Here is a 22,874-nt window from a genome sequence, read left to right as displayed (position 1 = left end):
GCCTCTTCTTTCGTGGGGGAAGGCGAATAAACACGGGGGGAGGAAGGCGAAAACACGAAAAATGAAAAATAGGGGGAGCCGCGCGCTTTCGTTTCGATTCTCTCCAGGCTCCGCGCGCTTACTTTTCACCTCTCCCCGTTCCTCTCCCTACTATTTCCCAGCCCGAAACACGAAAGAGACCTCTACGGAGGAGAGAGATAGATATCTAGAAAAGCAGCATTAAATTCCGGAAAGAAGAATGAAAAAATTCTTCCCCATAAAATATGAAACCTTTTTATTTCTAAAGTTGCTGTTTTTGGTGAGAAGAGCTACGGTAAGCGCTGTTACAGAATCTCGTTCGTCGAATTGTTTTTCGACTGAAACAATGAAAACACTTCATTATGCATACATTATTGTTCAGTTAACCTTTTTAGTCTTCTATTCTTTTTTCTGTGACCGTTTGACACAGTTAAACCAAAGTTTCAGAATTCTAATTCAAAATATTTTTTCAATATGAAGGCCATTTTGTACAGCTGGCTTATTTGTAAAACAAATATTCAAAATCAACTGGATCACGGGCCGACCTCAACCTGAAGAAACATTGTATCATCCACAAGGTAACGCCTTGAATGAAGTTGCTCATGAGTGATAAACTCATGAAACCCGTACCCAGTACTGCTCTGTTCCTGTGTGGGCCTTGAAAAGCATTCTGGTCCATTGTATGGTATGAAGTGCCTGGTAACGTTTTCTCGTTTAACTGATTCTTCCTGTTGGTCAATTAATGTAAATGTTACTTTCCGCTTGACAGGCCAGGGTAATATCGCGTCATATTCACCTTTCATTACATAAATAAACACTGACAGGTGAGTTTTATTCTCACCACACCTATCGCCATTAGGATAAATTCCCACTTTCAACTTGTAGCCATAACTTTCTGTTCTGTCTGTGTAGAATGGAGCACTTTCTATCTTATCTTTTTCCCAAGTTTTTGCTTGCCTCAAAATTTCACTAAAGTTATTAATCTTCCAAATAAACATCCGTGTGTTGAATTCCTCCACCAGCTTCGTTGTTGTCTCAAGTTTCTTTTGTGTTTCATTCAACTTTACTTGTGTGACGTCTAACTTCACTTCTGTGTTATTCAACTTTATACAGGCTAAGTCAAGATGTAGTCTCACGGCAGATTGCAGATGAGATTCCACTTGATTGCGTTGAACCTGCAAGAAAAGACGGACTTAACAATCTTGCAAAACGCTAGTAGCCTGTGTAAAGTCGCCCCTTCCCCTTCCGATTTTTTTGGAGGTGGAGGGGGGGGGGGGGGGCGGCTGTACACGGGCTATCGCTGAACTCTCCCTTCCGTGCGCCCATTATAGTGTTGAACGCGCGCGCACAGATGACGAGTTGAACTACGCGATCGTATACTAAAGCTGGATAACCGGAATAACTTTAAAAAAGCCTAGCTTGCCAGTCAACTATTCCTAATATTTTGTAGCTGTTTTTAGAATTGGTTTTGGATGCAATTTAGCACATTTTTTTCTTGCATTTATTCACGCGCTTGGTTGCGTAGTTGAATTCGTCATTTGAGCGAGCATTTTAACCTAGCGCGCGCGTCTCAAGCAAGTGATCTGACGCCGCACTCCTCGCTTCTAATTGGTTTGTTTTGAGCATGCGCATGCATACAAGTTATCCTGGACACTCTCTTCGCGCGCGATTTTAAATAACCAAGTTGTAGAACTCAGATCACTTGACTCAATTCCTGCTGAATGTTGTCACGAGAAATCTTTAACCAGTTTAAATAACAGCCGCGAAATGCTCTAACTACTTATGTATTACACACCTTTGTTTCACAGCCCATCTGTTCATAAGGACAGGAGATTATGGTCAGTGGACAATCGTCCTTGTTGTGATTGGTCACCTGAAAGAAATCAGTCATGCAGCAATAAATGAACGAACTAATAACGTACCTATGTACGCGGTAGACTTCGTACCCAACGCACTATGCGGGTAATATTCGTATGTAGCATTGCGCAATTCATGTTTCAAAAAAACTACTGCGTGTAATCCATATTCGTCTGGACTTTGTATGTTGTCCGTTTTTCAATCAATCGCAGAGTGGGACTGGAGTTTGAGCTAGAACCTAAAACTTACCACAGTTTGACGCGGCAGTCAAAGTCAGCGCTAGAACGACAAAATTGAGAGCCTTACCATTTCTCTGGGAAATGAACCACCACAGTTATTAGGACAAGATACGGGGAACTTGCTGCACTGTGCAGTATGATTCTGGAAGAGAAGATTTACGTACAAAGTTCCGTTAAACGTAGCCATAGCATGAAGATGAAGTGTTCAACATGACACGAGCATGGGACAAAGAAAAAATCTGAGTCCCCGACGGGAATCGAACCCATGGCCTCCCAGATACTGGTTGGGCGGTCTAACCAACTGAGCTACGAGAGACTCGTGGTGAGCTGAGCCATTTACTAGATTGATATGTGACACGCCGGTCCTGCATACTGCTAGGATCAGCAATGTCAAAATCATCAAGTTTGTAGTAAATAATAAAGATAGTAAATTTTAATTAAGCTCGGTAATAAATAATGAAGATGAAGTGTTTAACATAACACGAGCATGGGACAAAGAAAAAATCTGAGTCCCCGACGGGAATCGAACCCATGGCCTCCCAGATACGGGTTGGGCGCTCTAACCAACTGAGCTACGAGAGACTCGTTATGAGCTCAGTTGGTTAGAGCGCCCAACCAGTATCTGGGAGGCCATGGGTTCGATTCCCGTCGGGGACTCAGATTTTTTCTTTGTCCCATGCTCGTGTCATGTTGAACACTTCACCTTCATTATTTATTACCAAGCTTAAAATGTGCCATCTTTATTATTTACTGTAGCAATACCATGTTCACCGAGACTCTAAAGTTTCCATGATGAAAAGAAAACGTATTTTCTCTTTTTCCTTCTCACCTTTCTACATTAACATGAACAAATAACCCTCGCAAATGCTTGGGATAACGATCACAAAAGAGCAGCTTGGGGTAAATTTCTCGAAAACGAGGCCAAAGCGGGGAAAATAAACTTTTTGAAATTCGATGATAAAGGTAAATATACCGCCGTAGTGAAGTTTGAAAAGCTGCCTTTTGCCCACCAACGCAGCACAATAGTTTCTTTAGAAACTAATACAACTTTAATGTCAATACTGTGGGTCAAAATACGAGTAGGAAAAATTATTTGTAGGTGTTACTTGCAGCCAGCATTAGTAATCAAGTGTAAACAGTTCTTTTGGCCTACAAATCAAAATTAACTGAATTTACCTTCATCTTGCACTCTGGGTGTGGCTCACTGCAGTGATCACATTCAAGGATTCTCCACTGGCACGTGATGGTCGCATGTTCTTCGAGATCTTTTCTTTGCACAGTCACGTGACAGTTTTCATTTGTACATGAGACAAGTTTAAAAAGACAAGATGCCAAATGAACCTGTTGTACACAGTCAAATAAAATATGCACTTCAGTTATGGGTTTATTTAATGGCTCTGTCATCTTGGTAAAGGAATATAAAGCTTCTTAGCTCAATTTGTTTCAGTTTTTACCTCTTTGCTCCTCAGTTCACCAGTCCGTTCACAACCTTCACTTGGACATTTGATGACAAGAGAAAGAATCTTCCTTTCTGTTGCTTTGTCAGGGAAGACATCCTAAAATAAAATAAAATAAAATAAAAGGAGCATTGTTACATGACTTAAACAAGTGAGTATCAAGGCAACTTGAACTAGAAATTTGCTCGTGTACTAAACTCTCATTTTTCTTCAGGCACTTATTGAAGACTATGGCAAAGAATACAACACTCTGTAATTATTTTTCGGGCTATTTCTACTTCTGAAACTCAAGACATTGTAATACAAAGTCGAGCCTGAAATGTCAGTTGTACCCCTCCCTATATTTTTTCAGGGTTATTTGGGCCAAGGGTGGGAGAGGACTAACATTAAATTAGACTATCGTTATGAATATTTCTAATATGTAAAGAACATTTACCCGATCTTGGTCCAGCACCTCCCTGTCTGCAGGACAAGTTAAAGGTTGGTTCTGAACTCCCTGCCTATAAAAGTATTCAAAAAACGAAGTAAAGAGGTGTGTAAAAATTTTCGAATTTCAAATAAAGGAATGGATCCAGTGAAAAGGCACTACTCGGGTCACATAATTATGGCCTGCAAATCCCAATTCAATTCAGAAACTGGAATGGACATCCTGTAATTTTGATACAGAATGGGACTTATCCTATCTAGCCCAATAGACGTATTCGGCTAACGTGTTTACATCCTTGTTGCCGGTGAGGGTAAAAGGCGGAATGAGTTTGCGGAATGGCATGTGGCATGACTTGCGGAATGGCATAATTATGCGGAATGTAATTTACGCGGAATGACTCATTGACATAAATTATACTAAAAAGGGCGCCAAAATTTTAAAAGAGAAGCCGCCTTGTTAAATCGCTGCTGGCTCAAACTATCAAGGACTGAGCAGTGCAGTATGGACAAGGAAACTTCCAACTGTGACGCTTCCGAGGACTTGAAATATCGACTATGCGTTGCTAAAATAAGCGGCTGAATCTTGGCCGAGTAGTTCTGTTATAAAAACGTGAACAAAAACTCTCGTCTATTTGCCTTAAAGAACAGAACGATATTCGTTCTAAAGCTACGTACTTCAAGGCAAGACAAACAAGTTCAACCCATTTGAAGAAAAGTTTTTAAAAAGACGGCGCATTGAATGAAAGAAGCGAATTTGACCATGCACAAAACACAAAGGGTTTCATCGGGGAAAGAAGTGACCTGTTGTTAGTCGCCCGCGAAATAATGTGTGACCGTGTCACTGCCGTGTTCCAGGAATCGTTTCTTTCTAAATCAAAACTTGTTACGGGTGGGAGAAAGCTATTGGTTTCATTGACGACAACTCCTTTTAGTATATTTCTAGCTTTTTATTACGGCGATGAAAAGATCGTGACACTAGTTCACACTAGTTACACCTCAGTGGATTTTATCGATGTGTGTCTCGTGATCTTTGCGGTAAAATTAAATGTATATTTAGCGGATGATTTTCTTTTCCTAAGAGAAAGCCAAGTATTCATAACAAGTAGGCAGTGATAATTACTCGCCGGATTCCTTATCGGAAAATCTGCAATACGAGCCGGCTAGATTTGAAATACGATACTTGCAGTTTTTACCACTTCGAGACGAACCTGGAAGCGTTGCGTGATTTCGGCCCGAGCGGCTGCGGAGACCAACGAAAAGCAAGGCTAGTAGACTTTCAATGAAACAAGTACGCCTTAGTGTTCCAAATCTCTCTGCTTTGTATCCTGTACATTACTAAATCGATCATTCAACACGTGATGGATAAGGACAAGTACCTTCAATCGATTGTTAAAGCCCGCAGTAATAAATAATGCGGCTGCTCTTAAAAATTGGCGCGCTTTTCAGTATAATTTATGTCTATGAGTCATTCCGCGTAAATTACATTCTGCATAATTATGCCATTCCGCACGTCATGCCACATGCCATTCCGCAAACTCATTCCTCCTTTTACCCTCACCGCCTTGTTGCCACCCAATTCAGACCATGTGATGTTTCCTGTGGGAGGTTACAATTCTTGTTCTTTTCGTACATACTCTCATGCACTCAGTTCCGTGTGACAAATTGCAAAATTGTAAACTCTCAAATGAATCATCACGTGACATGAATTGGGTCATCAAGGATTTCAATCATTTCAGCTAACGTGTTTAAAAACACGTTAGCTGAATAAGTCTATTGTAAATACTCATGGAATAAACAATTCCATCACGGATACAGCGGATCGATCGGCCGCTTATTCGCATTTTGATAGGCTGCAAAATGATACACCTCTTACAAGATTAAAGCATTCCTGATTTATAAACTGACCAAGGGTGGGGTGGGGGACTCTAACATACAAAAACGACAGATAGTCCGGCAATATGGTGCATAAATTTGGGTGAATTGTGCGATTTTTGTTAAAAGCACCAAATTTGGCACAGTGATAGTATTTGATGAGCTGATCAATTTCAGATATAGGCCCATCCGGAATTCTGTCAGGGGGGACATCTTTTGGACCCAGGGGGTGGGGGTGGGTGGCGTTTAAGCTTTATGGCAAAATTTACTGCATCCTTTGAGTAACAACCACCACATTTGGCACAGTGATAGTATTTGATGAGCTGATCAATTTCAGATATAGGCCCATCCGGAATTCTGTCAGGGGGGACATCTTTTGGATCCAGGGGGTGGGGGTACTGGGTGGCAACATTTGGGCTTTATGGCAAAATTTACTGCATCCTTTGAGTAAGAAGCACCAAATTTGGTACAGTGATAGCATTCGATGAGCTGATCGATTTCAGTTATAGGCCTGTATGAAATTCTGGCAGGGGGCGCCTTTTTAACCCAGGGGTTGGGGCGGGCAACATGTAAGCTTTATGGTGAAATAACTAAACCATTTTGGTTAAAGCACTAAATTTGGCAGAATTATAGTTATTAACGGGCTGATTGATTTCATCTTTGGATCTATTTGGGTTTCTTTCAAGGTTGCCTTTTTTACCCAAGCGGATGGGGTCGTCTCGTTTTGAGCTTTGTGGTCAAAGCACTATTTTTGGCTCGTTTATAGCATTAAATGTGATCACCATTTTCAGTATCAATGGGCTCATCTGAAATAGTTTATGGGAAACTCAGAGGGCATACAGGGGTAGGTATGTTGTCAACTAACGGTAAATTGATTGTGCATTTAATTTTTGTTACGAGCACCACATTGATAAGATTAGCCTTGCTCATGAGCCATTCCGGTATTTTTCCAGCCAGGGTGAACTATTTGATCCCGAAGAAGGATGAATATTTTTGAGCAAATTGGTGAAATGATTGGGCACGTTAGGCTAAAAGAATCAAATAGGAATCAAAGAGCTTGACAATTTCAGCAATGTAAAAGGGGTATTTAACGTTTCTTCAACGGGTATTCAACGTTTCTTCAAAAAATGAAATGGAGGAATTAATGTAAAACACAAGCTAACACAACGACACCCATATTCACTGTTTCCGCCATCAGCTCTCACCATCTTGTTAGACTGCTTTCAAAAAATCTCACCCCACTTGCTTTGTAGTCTCACATCAGGTTCAACCCTTCGGGGAATTCCTACCCTGTTTCTGATCCCAGGTGCGGAGACGCTCTCCATCCAAACGAAAGAGAAACTCACATGGGCTGTGCGAGGTTATCATAGGTTATTAAAGGAAACCTTCGAGAGTTCTTCTTTCTGCACAGAACCGCAAGAGGCAAAACAAGTGCAGCGCGCTTAGCCAATTTCTTACATATATGGATGTTAACATCCACATATGTACGAAACTTATCCTTGTGTTGTCATGAAAAGAGAGACACCAGTCTACTTCTGTATATGCACCGGACTGTGATCATGACAACAAAAACTTTAACAAGTTCGTGATTAGAACAATGGACTCAAATATCTATGATTTATATACTTCAGATCATAGGCTTGCATTGCCTTCAGAGTAAGAAAACAGTTCTTTGCTATATATTATTGCACAAAACTCTTACAACTCTTGGGAAAGAAACGTCACGAGTCTTCCCTGAATTATCCAGCTGTAAACCTCACCATCCAGAAGAAGCGCAAAGGCACTACCTGCGAAGCATAACGACATTTCCGCTAATATCGTTGTTATTACTCACACATGTGCTGATACAAACGGTCATATTTTTTGAAATACTAAAAACTTACATGGGATTTTGCATATTTTAGCCGATAAAGGACTACACTTTTCGGCTGTGTAGAGTGGAGTTATCGGCTAGGTCCCGAAATTGAAATCATTCGCTTCAAAATCAAGGTCATTTTTCAACCTTTATTCGATGCCGATCAGAAATGGTCATCATATCCTTGATTTCGCATTTCCAGAGAAATTGAAAACTTGCTACTTTCTTAGAAAACTAGAAATGTTTATAAACATATTAATATAAAAAAAAATGTCAACTGTTCGATGCGAACGAAATATTTGACAGTGGCCCGAAAAATGCCTATTTTTCTAATTTTCCAGATATTGCGGTGGGCCCGAAGGGGCAAAATATTTATTGGCTCCTAACGTGGCCAGAAAATCATTTTCAATCAAACCAAATCTGTTTTATTTCTAGCCTCGGTAAAGTCTTTCAGTACTAGTTGCCAGAGTTTAAGGTAAAATTATTTTTTTGACCCGAATTTGAGTGGGTGGTTTTCAGAAAAGGCAGCTTCTTAAATCTTTTTTCAGACCAAAACATACGTAACCCTGAAAGCATACCAGAAATACCCATTGCTGAAATTGAACAATCAAGCTCAACAAATACTATAGTTGTGTCAAATATGTCAACTCAAAGGGCGCAACAATTCCACCATAAAGCTCCAAAGGATACCATTGATCCCCCTAGGCCGAATTTCAGACTATCCCTAGGTCAAAAAGTGTCTCCCTCTGGAAAAATGTCGAATGAGCCCTCAGCTGAAATCGATCAGCTTATCGAGTGCTATCATTGTGCGAAATTTGGTACTTCGTACTAAAAGGATGCAGTAAATTTTGCCATAAAGCTCCAATGCTATTCCCCCCCCCCCAACCCCCGGGTCCAAAAGGTGGCCCCTCTGTCAGAATTCTGGATGGGACTATATCTGAAATCGATCAGCTTATCAAATACTATGACTGTGCCAAATTTGGTGCTTCTTACTCAAAGGATGCAGTAAAGTTGCCATAAAGCCCAAATGTTGCCCACCCCACCCTCTGAGTCCAAAAGATGTCCCCCCTGACAGAATTGTGGATGGGCCTTTATCTGAAATTGATCAGCTCATCAAATACTATCACTGTGCCAAATTTGGTGCTTCTTACTCAAAGGATGCAGTAACTTTTGCCATAAAGCCCAAATGTCGCCCACCCCCACCCCCTGAGTCCAAAAGATGTCCCCCCCTGACAGAATTGCGGATGGGCCTATATCCGAAATCGATCAGCTCATCAAATACTATCACTGTGCCAAATTTGGTGCTTCTTACTCAAAGGACACAGTACATTTTGCCATAAAACTCAAATGCCACCCACCCCACCCCCTGGGTCCAAAAGATGTCCCCCCTGACAGAATTGCGGATGGGCCTATATCCGAAATCGATCAGCTCATCAAATACTTTCACTGTGTCAAATTTGGTGCTTCTTACTCAAAGGATACAGTACATTTTGCCATAAAGCTCAAATGCCACCCACCCCCACCCCCTGGGTCCAAAAGATGTCCCCCCTGACAGAATTGCGGATGGGCCTACCGTATTTACTCGAATAAGCGCCGCGGCGCTTATTAAATTTCTCGCGCCTCAAGTGCGGCGCTTATTCGAGGGCGGCGCTTATTTGAGGGCGGCGCTTATTTAAAATTTGGACGCCACAAAGAAACTAATCTTTTATGTACAGTAATTGAAAATAGCGTCTTTTGATTGTCAGTATTCGTCTCTTGCTGAAGAGAGTAGTGGCGCTAGCTGTCCTGGCAAAGTTCGCGGCTTTCACAACATATACAGAACTACGTAGTGTAAGAATGTTGGATAGAAAAACTAATGGGCGAGCGGTAAAACAATACCGTATTTACTCGAATAAGCGCCGCGGCGCTTATTTAATTTTTCGCGCCTCAAGTGCGGCGCTTATTCGAGGGCGGCGCTTATTTGAGGGCGGCGCTTATTTAAAAATTGGACGCCACAAACAATCTAGCCTGCGTTGCAGACGAACAAAACCCCGGTATAGTGCGTCTGCGAATTACTGCACAAAAGCTTGTTCCGGCCCCCCGCGTGTTACCAGGGATTTCTATAATAACCTCTGATTGGCTTTTGAATAGGGCCGTTCTTTCGTGCGCCGTAATTGGTTGAGTGGATCTCGTGAAACCATAGTTACGCGTTCGATGAATACCAGATACCAGATACAGTAAAACGTTCTTGTCATATAATTTGTAAATTTGCCGTTCTGTATTGGAATTGGTCATCCAATCTATTTCGCTTTTCACTTGTTTAGAAAGGGCACGATATGCTGTCAGTTGTATTATTTGGAGGCGTTTAAAGTTGAGTAGAGCCATAAGACATTGGTCTGCACGGCTTTCCGTTTGTATATTTTGCCCGGATATTTTGACACCTCTGTTTTACATTTGTCATATGTAATTACTATCGCGGTTAGTCTTGGAACATTCATATTTGCAAGATATTTTTTGAGCTTTTGAAATATTCCCTCTGGTCCTAAATTTTCCGTGAAGATGTCGACTACTTGCATTCTGCATTTGTAATGCCGGGTCCGGCTGTTTATTGTGTTGCAAGGTGTGTTGCTTCTCATCACGGATGACGGATGTTCGTTGTGTGACATTCTTTCACCACAAGACAACTGTAGATTATTCAACATTTATACCATGACCTTTTTGCTTGTCAGTTGTGTTTGCTTCTTGTCGTTATCGTTGTTTTCTTTTTTTATCAGATAGTTCGAACCGGCCGCTTTTTTACCGCTTCAAACGCTAATTCTCACCGATCTGGTCCGATCTGCCGTGATCGCCGCCAAGTTTGTTTTGTATCTGGTCTTCGTCGAAAGCGTAACTATGGTTTCTCATGATGCACTCGACCAATTACGACGCACGAAAGAACGGCCCTATTCAAAAGCCAATCAGAGGTTATTATAGAAATCCCTGGTAACACGCGGGGGGCCGGAACAAGCTTTTGTGCAGTAATTCGCAGACGCACTATACCGGGGTTTTGTTCGTCTGCAACGCAGGCTACAAACAATCTTATCTAGACGAAACTTCTACAGTAACTAGAAGAAGGGTATTTTGATTTTAAGTATCCGTCTCTTACGGAAGAGAGTAGTTGCACTTGCTGTCCCGACAAAGTTCACGGCCTTCACAACGTTAACAAAACTACATATTGCAAGCATTTTGGATAGAAAAAATAATGGGAGAGCAATAAAACAAAATAACTTTGAACTGTGAAACATCGCTTTTGATAAAAAGGAATTTCCAAGGCTGTTTCAGAGTTGCTTTGTACTGCTTTTTTCAGATATACGGAATTCCTCGAATAAGCGCCGCATCGGGACTGCGGCGCTTATTCGGGGGCGGCGCTTATTAACTTTTTTGTCACAAATGCGGCGCTTATTCGAGGGCGGCGCTTATTCGAGTAAATACGGTATATCTGAAATTGATCAGCTCGTCGAATACTATCACTGTGCCAAATTTGGTGCTTTTAACAAAAATCGCACAATCATTTCACCATATTGCCGGACTAAGAGCAGTTGCCAAGGTCTTGCTCAAGACCGCATTTTGTGGGAAGCGATTTTGGACCGTTACTTGATTTGTGACCCAACCCTGCAACAACAAGCTTTATTTGCATGACTACGTAGAAATTTGGTAGTATTGCGAAAGCTACTTGAATTTAATTACATATAATTTCATTAACTAGGATAATTAGTTAAGTTGGAAATAACATAACATAACAAAGAAAAAAAAAATAATAATAATAACAATAATCTAAGAAAGAATTACTAACAATAATTGTTCATTTAACTATTCGAAGTGGTGATCATTGTAACGAGATTGTCTCTCAATTCAAAGCATGCTGAGATAAATGAGATCAGCTTACAGCTGTTTCCGATCACACGCGCCCTCCAACGACATTTTTCTCCTGTTTGAAAAATGAGTTTTGATGGACGTCAATCATCCGTTTCCACGACAATGATCGCTTCTTCGCGCCAGTTTCAATTCGCTGGTCCATCGCCAAACACATCGATGAGACGACGCAAAGCCTTACAAGTAACTTTTGTTTACAGTTATGAACGAGTTTTGAGCAGTTATGACTTCGAAAGACTGAAGGGACCGAACGTAGCGAAATAAACTTACCGTGGCCGGTTTACGGCCGGCTCAAATATTTTCCGAAAGACGGCTTGGAATGTCGAAGACGAAAGCTTGGTTAATTTCTATTGCGGGCGGGAATTACAGCCAGCTTAACTTGTAAAATATATTCTTCCAATGACGGCCAGGAAGGTGCAACGGACTCAAGGTAAGTGCATATCTACCGAATTACGGCCGGGAATTTTTAAGACTGAACTGACTCAACGAAAATATATTTACCGAATCACGGCCTGGAATGAAGACAAAACGGACTCGACACAAATTTATTGACCGAATTTGACACGGCCGAAACTGTGAAGACGAAACGGTTTTTTCTGCCGAATTTCTAAAAGTTATGTCTGGGTATTTTGAAGACTAAATCGACCAAACTCAAATGACAGTGAAATGAGGATGGCTCGGAATTGAATTGAGTACGATCAGTGTTCAAAACTCCCGGCCGCAAATATTCGGTAAATTAACCAAGCTTTCGTCTTCTACATTCCAAGCCGTCTTTCGGAAAATATTTGAGCCGGCCGTAAACCGACCAGTAAATTTCGCTACATTCGGTCCGTTCAGTCTTTCGAAGTCATAACTGCTCATAACTCGTTCATCACTGTAAACAAGTCACATGCTATAAGGCTTTGCGTCGTCTCGTCGATGTGTTTGGCGATGGAAACGGATGATTGACGTCCATCAAAACTCAATTTTCAAACAAGAAAAATGTCGTTGGAGGGCGCGTGTGATCGGAAACAGCTGTAATGTTTACAAAGTAGTCAGTGGAATTCATGAGATGTGATAATAGGGTTTCGCGTGGTAGTAATCGTAGTAATGGAAGTTTGGATTCTATTTTAGAGAAGAATATGTCTCGTATCTGAGTATAAGTTGGGCAATCTAACAAAAAGTGAGTTTCATCTTCAATTTTGTTACAATTGCAGAAGTTGCATATTCTTTCATTGCGAGGTGTATTGTCGTATCTATATGTTTCGATCCTAAGTTTGTGACAGCTTATTCTCAGTTTTACTAATGTTTTCCTTAAAGGGTTCTTTCTTGCTAAATCTAAGTAGTCAGAAATGAGACGCAAATAAATACGTCATCTCGCTTTCTGCTATACGCGATTGCAAGCCCTAAGTTAAATAGCTTACTCCCTAGTGAATTTTTCATGACAACCACATTATAACAGCGAAGGGTCAGCTAACGAGAACATATTGTGGCTATACACAGCGTCTACTCAAGCAAAACAGTTGTATTTAAACCACTTCCGTTTTCTCTTAATTTTTGTTTGTTAGTGAAATATTTCAGGCTAAAAGACTCAGGACACGTACGTAGATCTAAAGAATGGGTTTTAAACGTAAGATTAAATGCATCATGCAACGCTGAAAGCGAGACATTTGATGATCCGATCTTGATCAGGCGCATCCGAGAATCGAAGCAAATTTCAGTGCTATCATGGCTAATATTGATGTCTGAAATACAGATTGCTAACATATTCCCACTAAATGGCATATAAATGCCGAGTTTTTATCGTCACACTATGCAATAAGCTAAGTAAGCCCGGTCTTCACAAGCGATGCACGCATATTGATAAGCGCAACCATAACTGTGCAAGCACAAGAAACGCAAGCACAAGAATATAAAAAACAGTTCTATTGATTCTCGTGTTTTCGCTTACATTTCTCACAGCTTCGTTTGGATTCTTTGTTCACTCCGACTCGAACTTATGTAAGCTAAGATTTTTGCAAGATTTTTGTAAATACGGTGCAAATAATAAAAATCTGAATCTGAATCTAGACAACTCGGCCGTTAAACTGAAACATTTCTTCCCGAGTATATTTACAAAACCGCACCTTTCTAAATGTTCCCCAAGGCATCCTTTGCAAAATCTGTGTCCACATCTCGTCTGAACCGACTCCTTCTGCGGCAAATGACATATTAAACACAGAATCTCATCTTCAACTTCATTCACAAAGTCCTCGTCATAACCCGAAGGGAGCTGAGCTACCTCCATCTTAGAAAAGCCCTCGAAAGTGAAAGCTTCGTGTTTTCAAACTAAACTTACGTAAATTAGGAATAGTTGACAGTACTACAGCTGCCCCGCTGCGTTTTGTTAATTAGCCTAAAACAAAAATCTGAAACGTTTGATTAAAGTGCCTATAGAATGAAATTTTCTACCTGTTTTATTCATGTTTTTGTTCGACCTTTCCTTGATAGGTTTGCATTATGAGAACGTTTCTGAATGCGATTATATGTGTCTTTTTTAATTATTGTGCCTGGAAGTTGAGGATAAAGTTTCTCGACAGTAACTACGCGGCTACATTATGCATACAAAATACGGCCGAGGACATAATTAAGCTTAGATAGAAAAAAAGCTGGGGAAATACACCTTCTGCTGTCGGTTTATAGCCCTTGATACAGTGGATGAACTGAAAAAAAAAAAACGTCGACACGTCTAAAACTGAAAGAGCACGTTGAAATCTTTTAAATTCCTATATTAAAATTTTTTTCCTAGAGCAGATTTAAAGATTTAAAGCTTTGAAAAATATACAGTTTACATACAACGTGGAGCGTGTGACCTTGTGCCGCCTGTGCGCATAACATGATTGAAAATTTCATTTTTGGAAGAAATCCTTTGAAAAGCGAGTACACTTTTCTTAAGAAGTATCTTGTTCTTTATATTCTTTGATAAAACTTTATTGACATATAATTAGTCTAAGATAGTTCAACAATATAACCGGAGCCAAAACAGTAACAATAGGTTTAAATAACTAACTAAGTCTTAGTTGAAAAGGAAGAATGCTCAGTCGTCATCCTTTTAAGGACTTATAACAATTTAAAATATCTTCAACGTAAAGAGCGCCTTGATTGACAATATTTGATCATCGTACATTTTGAGATAAGAAAAGACGATGGTCACGTTATAAGCAAATAGTGGAAGCATCACAAATAAACGTCTCACAAAAGTGACAAATTTCTCAAGATACTCTGAGTTTTTTTTTTATCGTCCAGTATCGATAACACTCAGTTTTCGATTTATCAAAGACTGACGTAACTCGTTTCATCGTTCGATGCTTGAAAAGCTGAAAATGTAGTCAGTCCAAAGTTTTGCCAAATTAATTTTAATTAATTGGACTGTTAAAACAGTACTCTGTAGCAGATTTCGTTGGACCTCTATGTGTATCTGCTGTGTTCATTGTTTTCATTGATCACGCTGTGTGATTGTCTCAGTCACTTTAGCGTATTTTATATTTTAGTTTCGCATCTGATTAATTGTAGGAAATAATTCTGTATGTCATTTCTCGATGATGTTTTAGCTGTTTTCAGGAAATACTCGAATTAAATTCGCAAGCGCGTCACATCAATTTTTGATTTGTCATTTTCCAGTCGTTTCGCCTATAATGTTTTCAGTTTTTCATCTTCAAAACCCACCTTCGTCGCCCAAAGGCGTATGAAGGTAAAGGTAAAGGTGGTCAAATATATTTTTGGATTTTCTAGTTTACATTTGATCAAAACTGGAGTCCTCGTAACTGGACGAATAACACGGACAGGTTTGATTGGCCCTGAGCTCCGTTTCATTTCAACACAATTTTCTTGCCTTGATCAGCCACAGGACCGATACGTAACTGACGCTTAAATTTTCGCTCCATTTTCGACCATTTGACTTGTTCGGATCTTTTCGTTCAACTATTTTGGATCTTCCCGTTAACCAAAATCGTTTGTCATAACTTTCCACGATGTAGACGAGATTAAGCTAGAAATATTTTCTCTTACTTGCTGTCTTCATATGTTTCAGTCAGCTTACAAAGTGAACAACGCGTCAACGTTTTCCTCGCCTTTTTTTTATTAAAATCGCTTCGTTTGAATCGAATTGAAAATTCTGCATCATTTTTTTCACTATCCGTTCTCATTACGCCATGGGACGCACGAGGCTTCACTTTCCAGACGGACCAACCGCTAACGTCCTCGTTCGTGGGAGGTGGGCAACAGCGGCTAGGGGACTGCCTGCCAGGGTGAAGTACAGTTAGACCAGGTGGCTAGTCTTAATGTCTTTTGACATGACATAGACGAGGCAAACGTTTTGGGTGTCAAAGTCACGAGCCGTTAGCGGGGTCTGTAAGGAAATTTTGACACTGTTTTTGCCATTTTTCGCGAGGTATTTCTTTAGAAAAATCAATCAGGTTCCACTGGGGATTATTTTCCCACCTGAATGTATTTTTAGAACATTTGGCTTAAAATCTAGACGAGGCAAGTGCCTCGTCTTCCCTCTTGCTAGTTACGGCCCTGAACCTGCGATGAGACGTTCTTCTTTTCGCGGCGGGAGGAGATTGAACGCATTCTTTCTCCTCCCGCTGCAAAAAAAGAACGCCTGATCGCAGGTTAGTCCCGGGACCGCTATAACAGCTGCGAAGGCCTGGCAGGAAAACCTGAACAAGCGATGATAGAAGCTAAGGCAAGTCTGCAGGGTGGGGGGGGGGGGGGGCGCTAGTCACCCTCGCAGGCTTCATTAAGTGTGACTGCAGGAACTGCAACATTTTATATGAGATATAAAAGGAAAAGCTGAAGAAGAGAAGTTTTTGAAAACACGCTCATTTGCTGTTTATCATCTCACAGCAACGCGCGCTCACAGAATAATATTGTTACATTAAATGTCTGTAAAATTAATTGCTGCACTGATTTATAGTTCGAGAAATCTACACCAGAAATCAGCGCGCTCGGTAACCTTCGAGTACAGCTGCTCTCAATATGTCCTCTCTATTAGCTTCCTTCCGATTGAGCTACACACGTGGTCCCGTGGAGGCCCGGGGGCGGGGGGGGGGGGGAGGTACTCCCATAAATTTCGGATAGGGGTGTGCCGCGAAGGTTCTTAAACCCTGACCCTATTTAAGGATAAAGAAAGCGAAAATTGATACCCTTTTTAAGGCCCAAAACCGAAAAATGACACCCTATTCAAGGGGAGGAGAAGCGTTCCGTGACGACCCAAATAAAATGGCCAACCGCGTACGGCAAAACACAACTCTTTATAAAATCGCTTTACTAATACTTGAACGGTGAGTTCAGTTGTAAGATCCCTTTTTATTTTTCGTTTTTCGAATTTAGGTAACCTATCTAAGGATTAAACCAGGAACACAATGCCAAAAGGAGCAAAAACGATACCCTATTTAAGGACCGAGATCCTCAAAAACCATACCCTATCCCGCGGCACATACCTATATAGCCCATATATACTAGTTATGCAACGCTTTCGAGTGGTATACTACGGAATATCCCACGAGTCGCTTGTATTTTCTCGGTATACACACGAGCCTTTAGGCGAGTGTGTATACCAAGAAAATACAAGTGACAAGTGGGATATTCCATAGTATACCACGAGAAAGTGTTGTGTAACTATTTTATACCATGCCATAGAAAATACGCTTACTAAATTTCGTCGAGAATACAATCGCAGCGCACGATGGGAAGGTTGGGTTGAATACCGTCGAATATACAACGGCTTTCCTGTATTCTGATTGGCTGTATTTTCTATGGCATGGTATAAATGGGAGTACACCACCCGGGCCCTTGGGGGGCGGGTCCAGATGCACAGATTCGATAAATCTGGGATCAGAATGAAATAATCCAGTCCGGCATTTTTTAATCGGCTGTCTCCAGCGCAGATTAAAGATTGTCTATAGCCATGTAGTTATGCTATAAAGGAGTTGGTTTTAAATGCTTTAGCTAAGTGTTGAGTGATGGTTGCATTAAAGAAGTTGAGTGGGCACTCGTTACGTGGAACCGAGTTGATCTCCTTTCCTCGTGCTCTACCAAGTCCACAAATCCGTGATAACCGCGCACGCGCACAAGCATGGATCATACAACTAAGGGCCCATTACAGTATCTCGTTGCCAAGCTACGCGGTTGCCACGCAAGTGCAATTTTATTTCCGGTTTTCTCGCTTTAGCGGCTAAATTTTACGCGAGTTTAGTTCCCTTTCGGTTGATTCTGAATCATATTCCTATCACGGAAATTTGTTCAGCAGTAAAAGCAAACTGGGTAAATGGAAATAAAAAAACGTTTTTCATACTAAATGATTGCAAAACATATACGAAGCCCGAAGCAAGTATCTGAAACCGCCGAAATATTTTTAACAGCAGCGCCGATGCATTAGAAAACATGCGAATGTGCGGCGCTACCGTGTTTTCATCGGTTTACCATTCAGCTCACTGAAGAAATCTGTGAAAGCCACGGGCAAAAATTAAAGCATTGTCACTTGAACTAAACCAGGCTCATAGAAAAAACAGCGATTCATTTCGTCCGCGAAACGAAGATAAGGTAATTTTACGCAGTTACCAAATAAATATTTAGGAATGAACTCCATTTATCTGCCGTAAATTTTTTTGAAGAAACTGCTAAAATGATTAGTACAGCAGTCCTACCACATGACAAATTCACAAAGGTACAAAACTGCGAAAACTATACTATATAAAACACCTGTATAAAAACATTTCAGCTCACAAACGTTAACTATTTATTCAACCGAACAACGAATATTGTAGCCTTCTTGCTCAAAGCATAATAACGCCGTTTACGCTAATTCGCAAATTACGAACCGAAAATAAAGAAACTCACACTTTACTCTTTTTAATACTTACGACCGACTCTGTTTACATTTGTCTTTGCCTGTACATGTCAGTTGAGCGACAGTAAACGTCATTAAAGCTTTACGAATACAAGCAAGTAGTAAAGTTTGCCGTGTCGAAACATAGGCACGCTAAGCGTGCAGGAGTTATTTTTTCAATTTATGGGGTGGCTTGGGGTGAAACTGGGTGATTGTCCTGTTGGGATGGTTTATGCCATGGGTTGAGCTATTTGTGGATGGCGCCCCACGGAGTCACTTTTTTGCACAAAGTTTACTTGCAAACAAAATAATTTTTACATGCATTTTGATACATCAGAACTGTTTTATTTAATACGGAAATGTTCATCATTTAATTAAAAAACAAAACTAATTCAATTGTCAAAATGTCACAAAATGGCACGTTCTTATTCTGTTTAAAGCGGTTATTTTGTTGCTAGCTTTGTAGCAACCGTAACGGATTACTTTTGTTTGTTACGGAATACTTTTGGCTTTTTGCCAAACACTGTAACATGATACCGTTGTTTTTCTCACTTTTGTAACGTGATACCTTTGTTTTTTTAAAACGAACGTAACACAATACCCTTGTTTTTCTCGAAAAAGCCACGTCTTCATAGACATTGAACGAAAAGTACTTTAATAAACCGCGAAGTAATAAACGAATCAAATAAAAAAACCACTCTCTTCGGAAAAGTTCTTTAATGCGCAGTACACCTGGAGTATTTGTTTCCTGTCAAAACTGTTCAACAAAGATTTTCGTTTATTCACAACGTAAATTCTATTCAACAAACAAGAACTAATTGAGTTATCAAGTTGTCACGAAATGGCACGCTCTTATTCTGTTTTCGCTATCGATCGTAGTTGCTTTTAACAGTAAAGTTACTTGTACCGGTTCAATGTTTGAACGAAATGTTAAATGTTAAATGTTTGAACGAAATGTTTTACAGTTGATTTCATTTTACTTTGGCCGCCCGCTTTGCGAAGTTTTTTGGGAAATTGGAAACTTTGTTATGAAGTTGCCAATTACGGTGCGAGTTTGCGAATCAAATTGCAAACGAAACATCGATACAAACTTCCCGACTTCGGCCCGACTGAACTTTCCAAGTTTGGTAGTTGAGGAGAAACAAGACATGTTGCTCGAAAGTCATGGCGATTTCTGAACTCGAAGATTTTAGAACTTGTCAAGGAAAGTAGCTTGAAGTGCAAGACAACGTTTCGCATCAGCGATCACGCAAGTGATTTGCCGATAAATAAATATCATGCATGTAGAAATTTGGTCAAATTTTAACTTTTTTGTATGAAAACACATATTTAACGATTTCTGTGAGGCATAATCTTCACTGTCTTCAATTTCAAGTCTTCTGCGTTTGTAAACCGGATGAAACTGGATGGTTTACCCATATGTAAAATTGATTTTAATCGAAGCCGACGCGACGCGACGCGACAGGGAAGACTAATTTGTTCGAGACAACATGTTTACGGCTCGCTAACAATAAAAGTTTATTATTTTAATGACATTAATTTCCAACAGTTTAGCGTAGCAAAGCCCTTTTTGATAACATAACTACAGAAGGATTTAATAAATTCGGGCCGAAGTTGGGAACTTTGTATCGAAGCTCACAATTTGATTCGCAAACTACGAATACGTTTCAAATCCATGATAATTCACAACTCACCAATTAATATTTCAACGAAAACGAACTGCGACACGCTGCGACACATAATTTCGTCAGATTACTTCGCCTTTATAAACTGCAATTTGATTGGTTCTGATAGTACCTGAAATCTGATTGGTGTGACAAACAAACATACTTCACTGACCCACTGACCCACTGACCCACTGACTGAGTCACGGAACATCGCGCCGACTAAAGAGCTATTTTGAAAAAATAACTCAAAAACTATTAATTTTGCGCAAGCCCAAGTAAAAATGTCTTAAAGTGCCTATGAAGTAAAAAATAATTATGCTCAGTTTGCTTGTTTATGTCTTAGTAAGCACAAATATGCGTGTTTAAGAGATCAAAAGTGCTTTTTTCTAGTATTTTTTGAGCCTCGAAGTTTGGATTTCGCAATTCGAAGTGGGTCCTTTACGCGCGCGGCCAAACGCTCGGATTTCACCGGAAATGACGTACTTGGTGGTTCTAAAGACACTAGGATTATGGCGCAAAGAGAGCTAAGAGGGCTTTCGAAAGCTATTTTTCGGCTTCTGAGTCAAACAAAGGCAAATGCGCAAACAAAACTACAACAGATGCACTTATTTTCTTCGGTGAAGCTTTGCGGAGTAAATGGAAGCGAAATTTCCATGTGTATCGTCGGTAAAGCTATTCGTTCTGATGAAAACACAAGAAGAAACGAATTCTGTTCCGTCGGCAGATCAAGGATCGCTGTTCTCAGCACAAGCTCGTCCTTGCCACAAATGAAACGGTGAAGTCATGAAATGAAGAGGAAATTTATTAAAGGAATTATCTCTGTAAAGGATATGGTGGTCTCTATATCATTCTGCTCTGACTAGCCGAAAGAAAGATTTAGCAGTCGCAGTCAGGAGTAGCAGTCGCGCCAGGAGTCTACAATATGGTACATGGTATGCGTGTTATTCTTTTATTATGAGACTTCGTTCCTCAAAATTTAATTTGTATGGTTAGAAGATAGTTTTATCATTCGTAAGGTAGCAGTCGTTTCCTTTCAGCCAAACACTTGAAACGAACGATCGCCAGACGCGAATGAAAACATCTGGGAAAGAAGTAAAAATATGGCATGTAAATTCGCCTTGAGTGGGTTTTATATAGAAATGCTTGTTTGTCTTCAAGTAGCGCGCTTCGAATGTTGTCATTCACGTCTGCTGGATTTATGTAAATTTCCGGCAGTATTCTAATAATGAAGAATGCGCTTTTAAACAATATACTGAGATCTCGGCGCAAAATCTTGGACACAAGTTTTACTCGATTTTACGTTATACGGCTGCCTACGCGAATTATTGCCCCCGCAGGGTTTGGCCCAGAGGCCAAACCCGAGGAGGCATCCTTGGAGTCCCCGCGTATATATCCATGCCTCTTTATGATGTCCATTTTTTGGTGAGATTTTTCCGTATACCGAGTCAAATCTCGACTCAACAGCTAGGAGCGCAAAGTGGTCATGGGAAAAAGCGCGCAAAGTGGTCATGGGAAGGCTCGCCTCGTGGTTGAGGGCTTTCATCCGCCATCTTGTGTGAAAGAAGGTAAGTTGTTTTCCCACTTAAAAGAAGAAGTTTGCATTGGGAAATCTTTTAGTCTTCCAGTTTATGGTGTCCTTACCTCATATTCTTCACGTTTACCTTCATAGGTCCTTTTATTCATGATGAACCAGCGTGTTCAATGGATAACAACAACTTTACGATCGTTCGACCGAGCACGCAATGCCTGGAACATTTTTACGGTACCCAGGCCACCCGAGCCCGTGTTTTGCAACAAAATGCGAAGTGAAAGGCTATCGGGCCGACTGCAGGTTGTACTTTTCTGCTTATTTTAGCCAACCCGAGAACTCGTTTTGCTGGCTAACATGCGTATACACAATTTGTGTATTATTTGGCTACTTCCACTTTATTATCCATGTCTTACGATCGATATGTGAACCAGTTTATGGAAGCAAGAACGTGTACATTTAATACTCATGAAAACTTGAATTCTTGAAAGAAAGGCAAGAGTTCCAGTTGACCTACAGACCCATGTAGGTAACAAAATTTAAAATTATTGTAGTTTGAAAAGCTTTATTGATAAGCTCAAGTTAAGTAAATGTCACACTAACAGTCCAAACAGCGAGAACTCGATCTTGTAAAAACAGTAAAAAACACGCGCCAATCTCTGAGGCCGCCTCGTCACCGACAACTGAAATTATAGTTTTTCTTTATTAGCGCATTAAGGACTTTTTTTCACTGTGTTTTTCTTACATTTAGATAATTTTTTAAGACTTACAAATTTCTTGTCTTGTACTTTTGTCGTGGTTCGGAAAAAGCAAGTGGCATTTTCGAGGAGAGTGTGCCGGAGATCACTCAATCGTAACACGCGCGATCAAAATAATCTGATTTGAAATGTTGAAATTTGACCCGCAAAATTCGCGATATTAGCCCAGTTTTGAAAATAATAATAAACAAGGATCTTTTGGATGAAATGTTCCGTCTTTTCTTTTGCCTGTTGTTTCCAGTTAGGGCCTTTTAAAAAAATGAAAATCCGGGCGGGAGGGGGGTCCTTGAGCTTGGAAACGGGAGGGGGTCTAGCGATCTGGCAAATCCGGGCGGGAGGGGGGGGGGGGTCAAAAACTTTTGCCATCCGTCGGGGGTGTGTGTATTTCTTCTGGAATAACCCATTACCAATAAAAGTTGAACGTTCAGTTTATACCCTAAATTGTTTTCCAGTCAT

At 40.5% G+C, this 22,874-nt stretch overlaps 1 protein-coding gene and 1 non-coding gene across 4 annotated transcripts in view; both read right to left on the bottom strand.

Annotated features, from left to right (window-relative positions):
• Positions 1 to 498: 498 nt before the first annotated feature.
• Positions 499 to 22,874, bottom strand: part of LOC144635203 (TNF receptor-associated factor 5-like) — a 49,227-nt gene continuing 26,851 nt past the window's right edge. The window contains exons 1-7 of one of the 3 annotated variants that reach the window (XM_078494284.1): positions 13,721 to 13,911; positions 4,008 to 4,071; positions 3,569 to 3,670; positions 3,291 to 3,455; positions 2,182 to 2,256; positions 1,814 to 1,891; positions 499 to 1,193 (exon numbers count right to left, since the gene is read on the bottom strand). In XM_078494284.1, the coding sequence (XP_078350410.1) occupies positions 552 to 1,193; positions 1,814 to 1,891; positions 2,182 to 2,256; positions 3,291 to 3,455; positions 3,569 to 3,670; positions 4,008 to 4,071; positions 13,721 to 13,881 (1,287 nt within the window). In that variant the 5' untranslated portion in view covers positions 13,882 to 13,911 and the 3' untranslated portion in view covers positions 499 to 551. Of the gene's footprint in view, positions 1,194 to 1,813; positions 1,892 to 2,181; positions 2,257 to 3,290; positions 3,456 to 3,568; positions 3,671 to 4,007; positions 4,072 to 13,720; positions 13,912 to 22,874 lie in introns of those variants that run through there. The other 2 variants (XM_078494283.1, XM_078494286.1) reach the window with 2 other exon arrangements.
• Positions 2,623 to 2,697, bottom strand: Trnat-cgu (transfer RNA threonine (anticodon CGU)). Its single transcript has one exon. It is a non-coding gene; the product is annotated as a tRNA-Thr (tRNA).

Source organism: Oculina patagonica, chromosome 13 (assembly GCF_052425735.1).
Source record: "Oculina patagonica isolate OP01 chromosome 13, crgOcupat, whole genome shotgun sequence".
In the NCBI taxonomy this organism is placed as follows: domain Eukaryota; kingdom Metazoa; phylum Cnidaria; class Anthozoa; order Scleractinia; family Oculinidae; genus Oculina; species Oculina patagonica.
The sequence above is the reverse complement of the archived record's forward strand: the minus strand, read 5'-3'. Positions and strand labels throughout refer to the sequence as shown.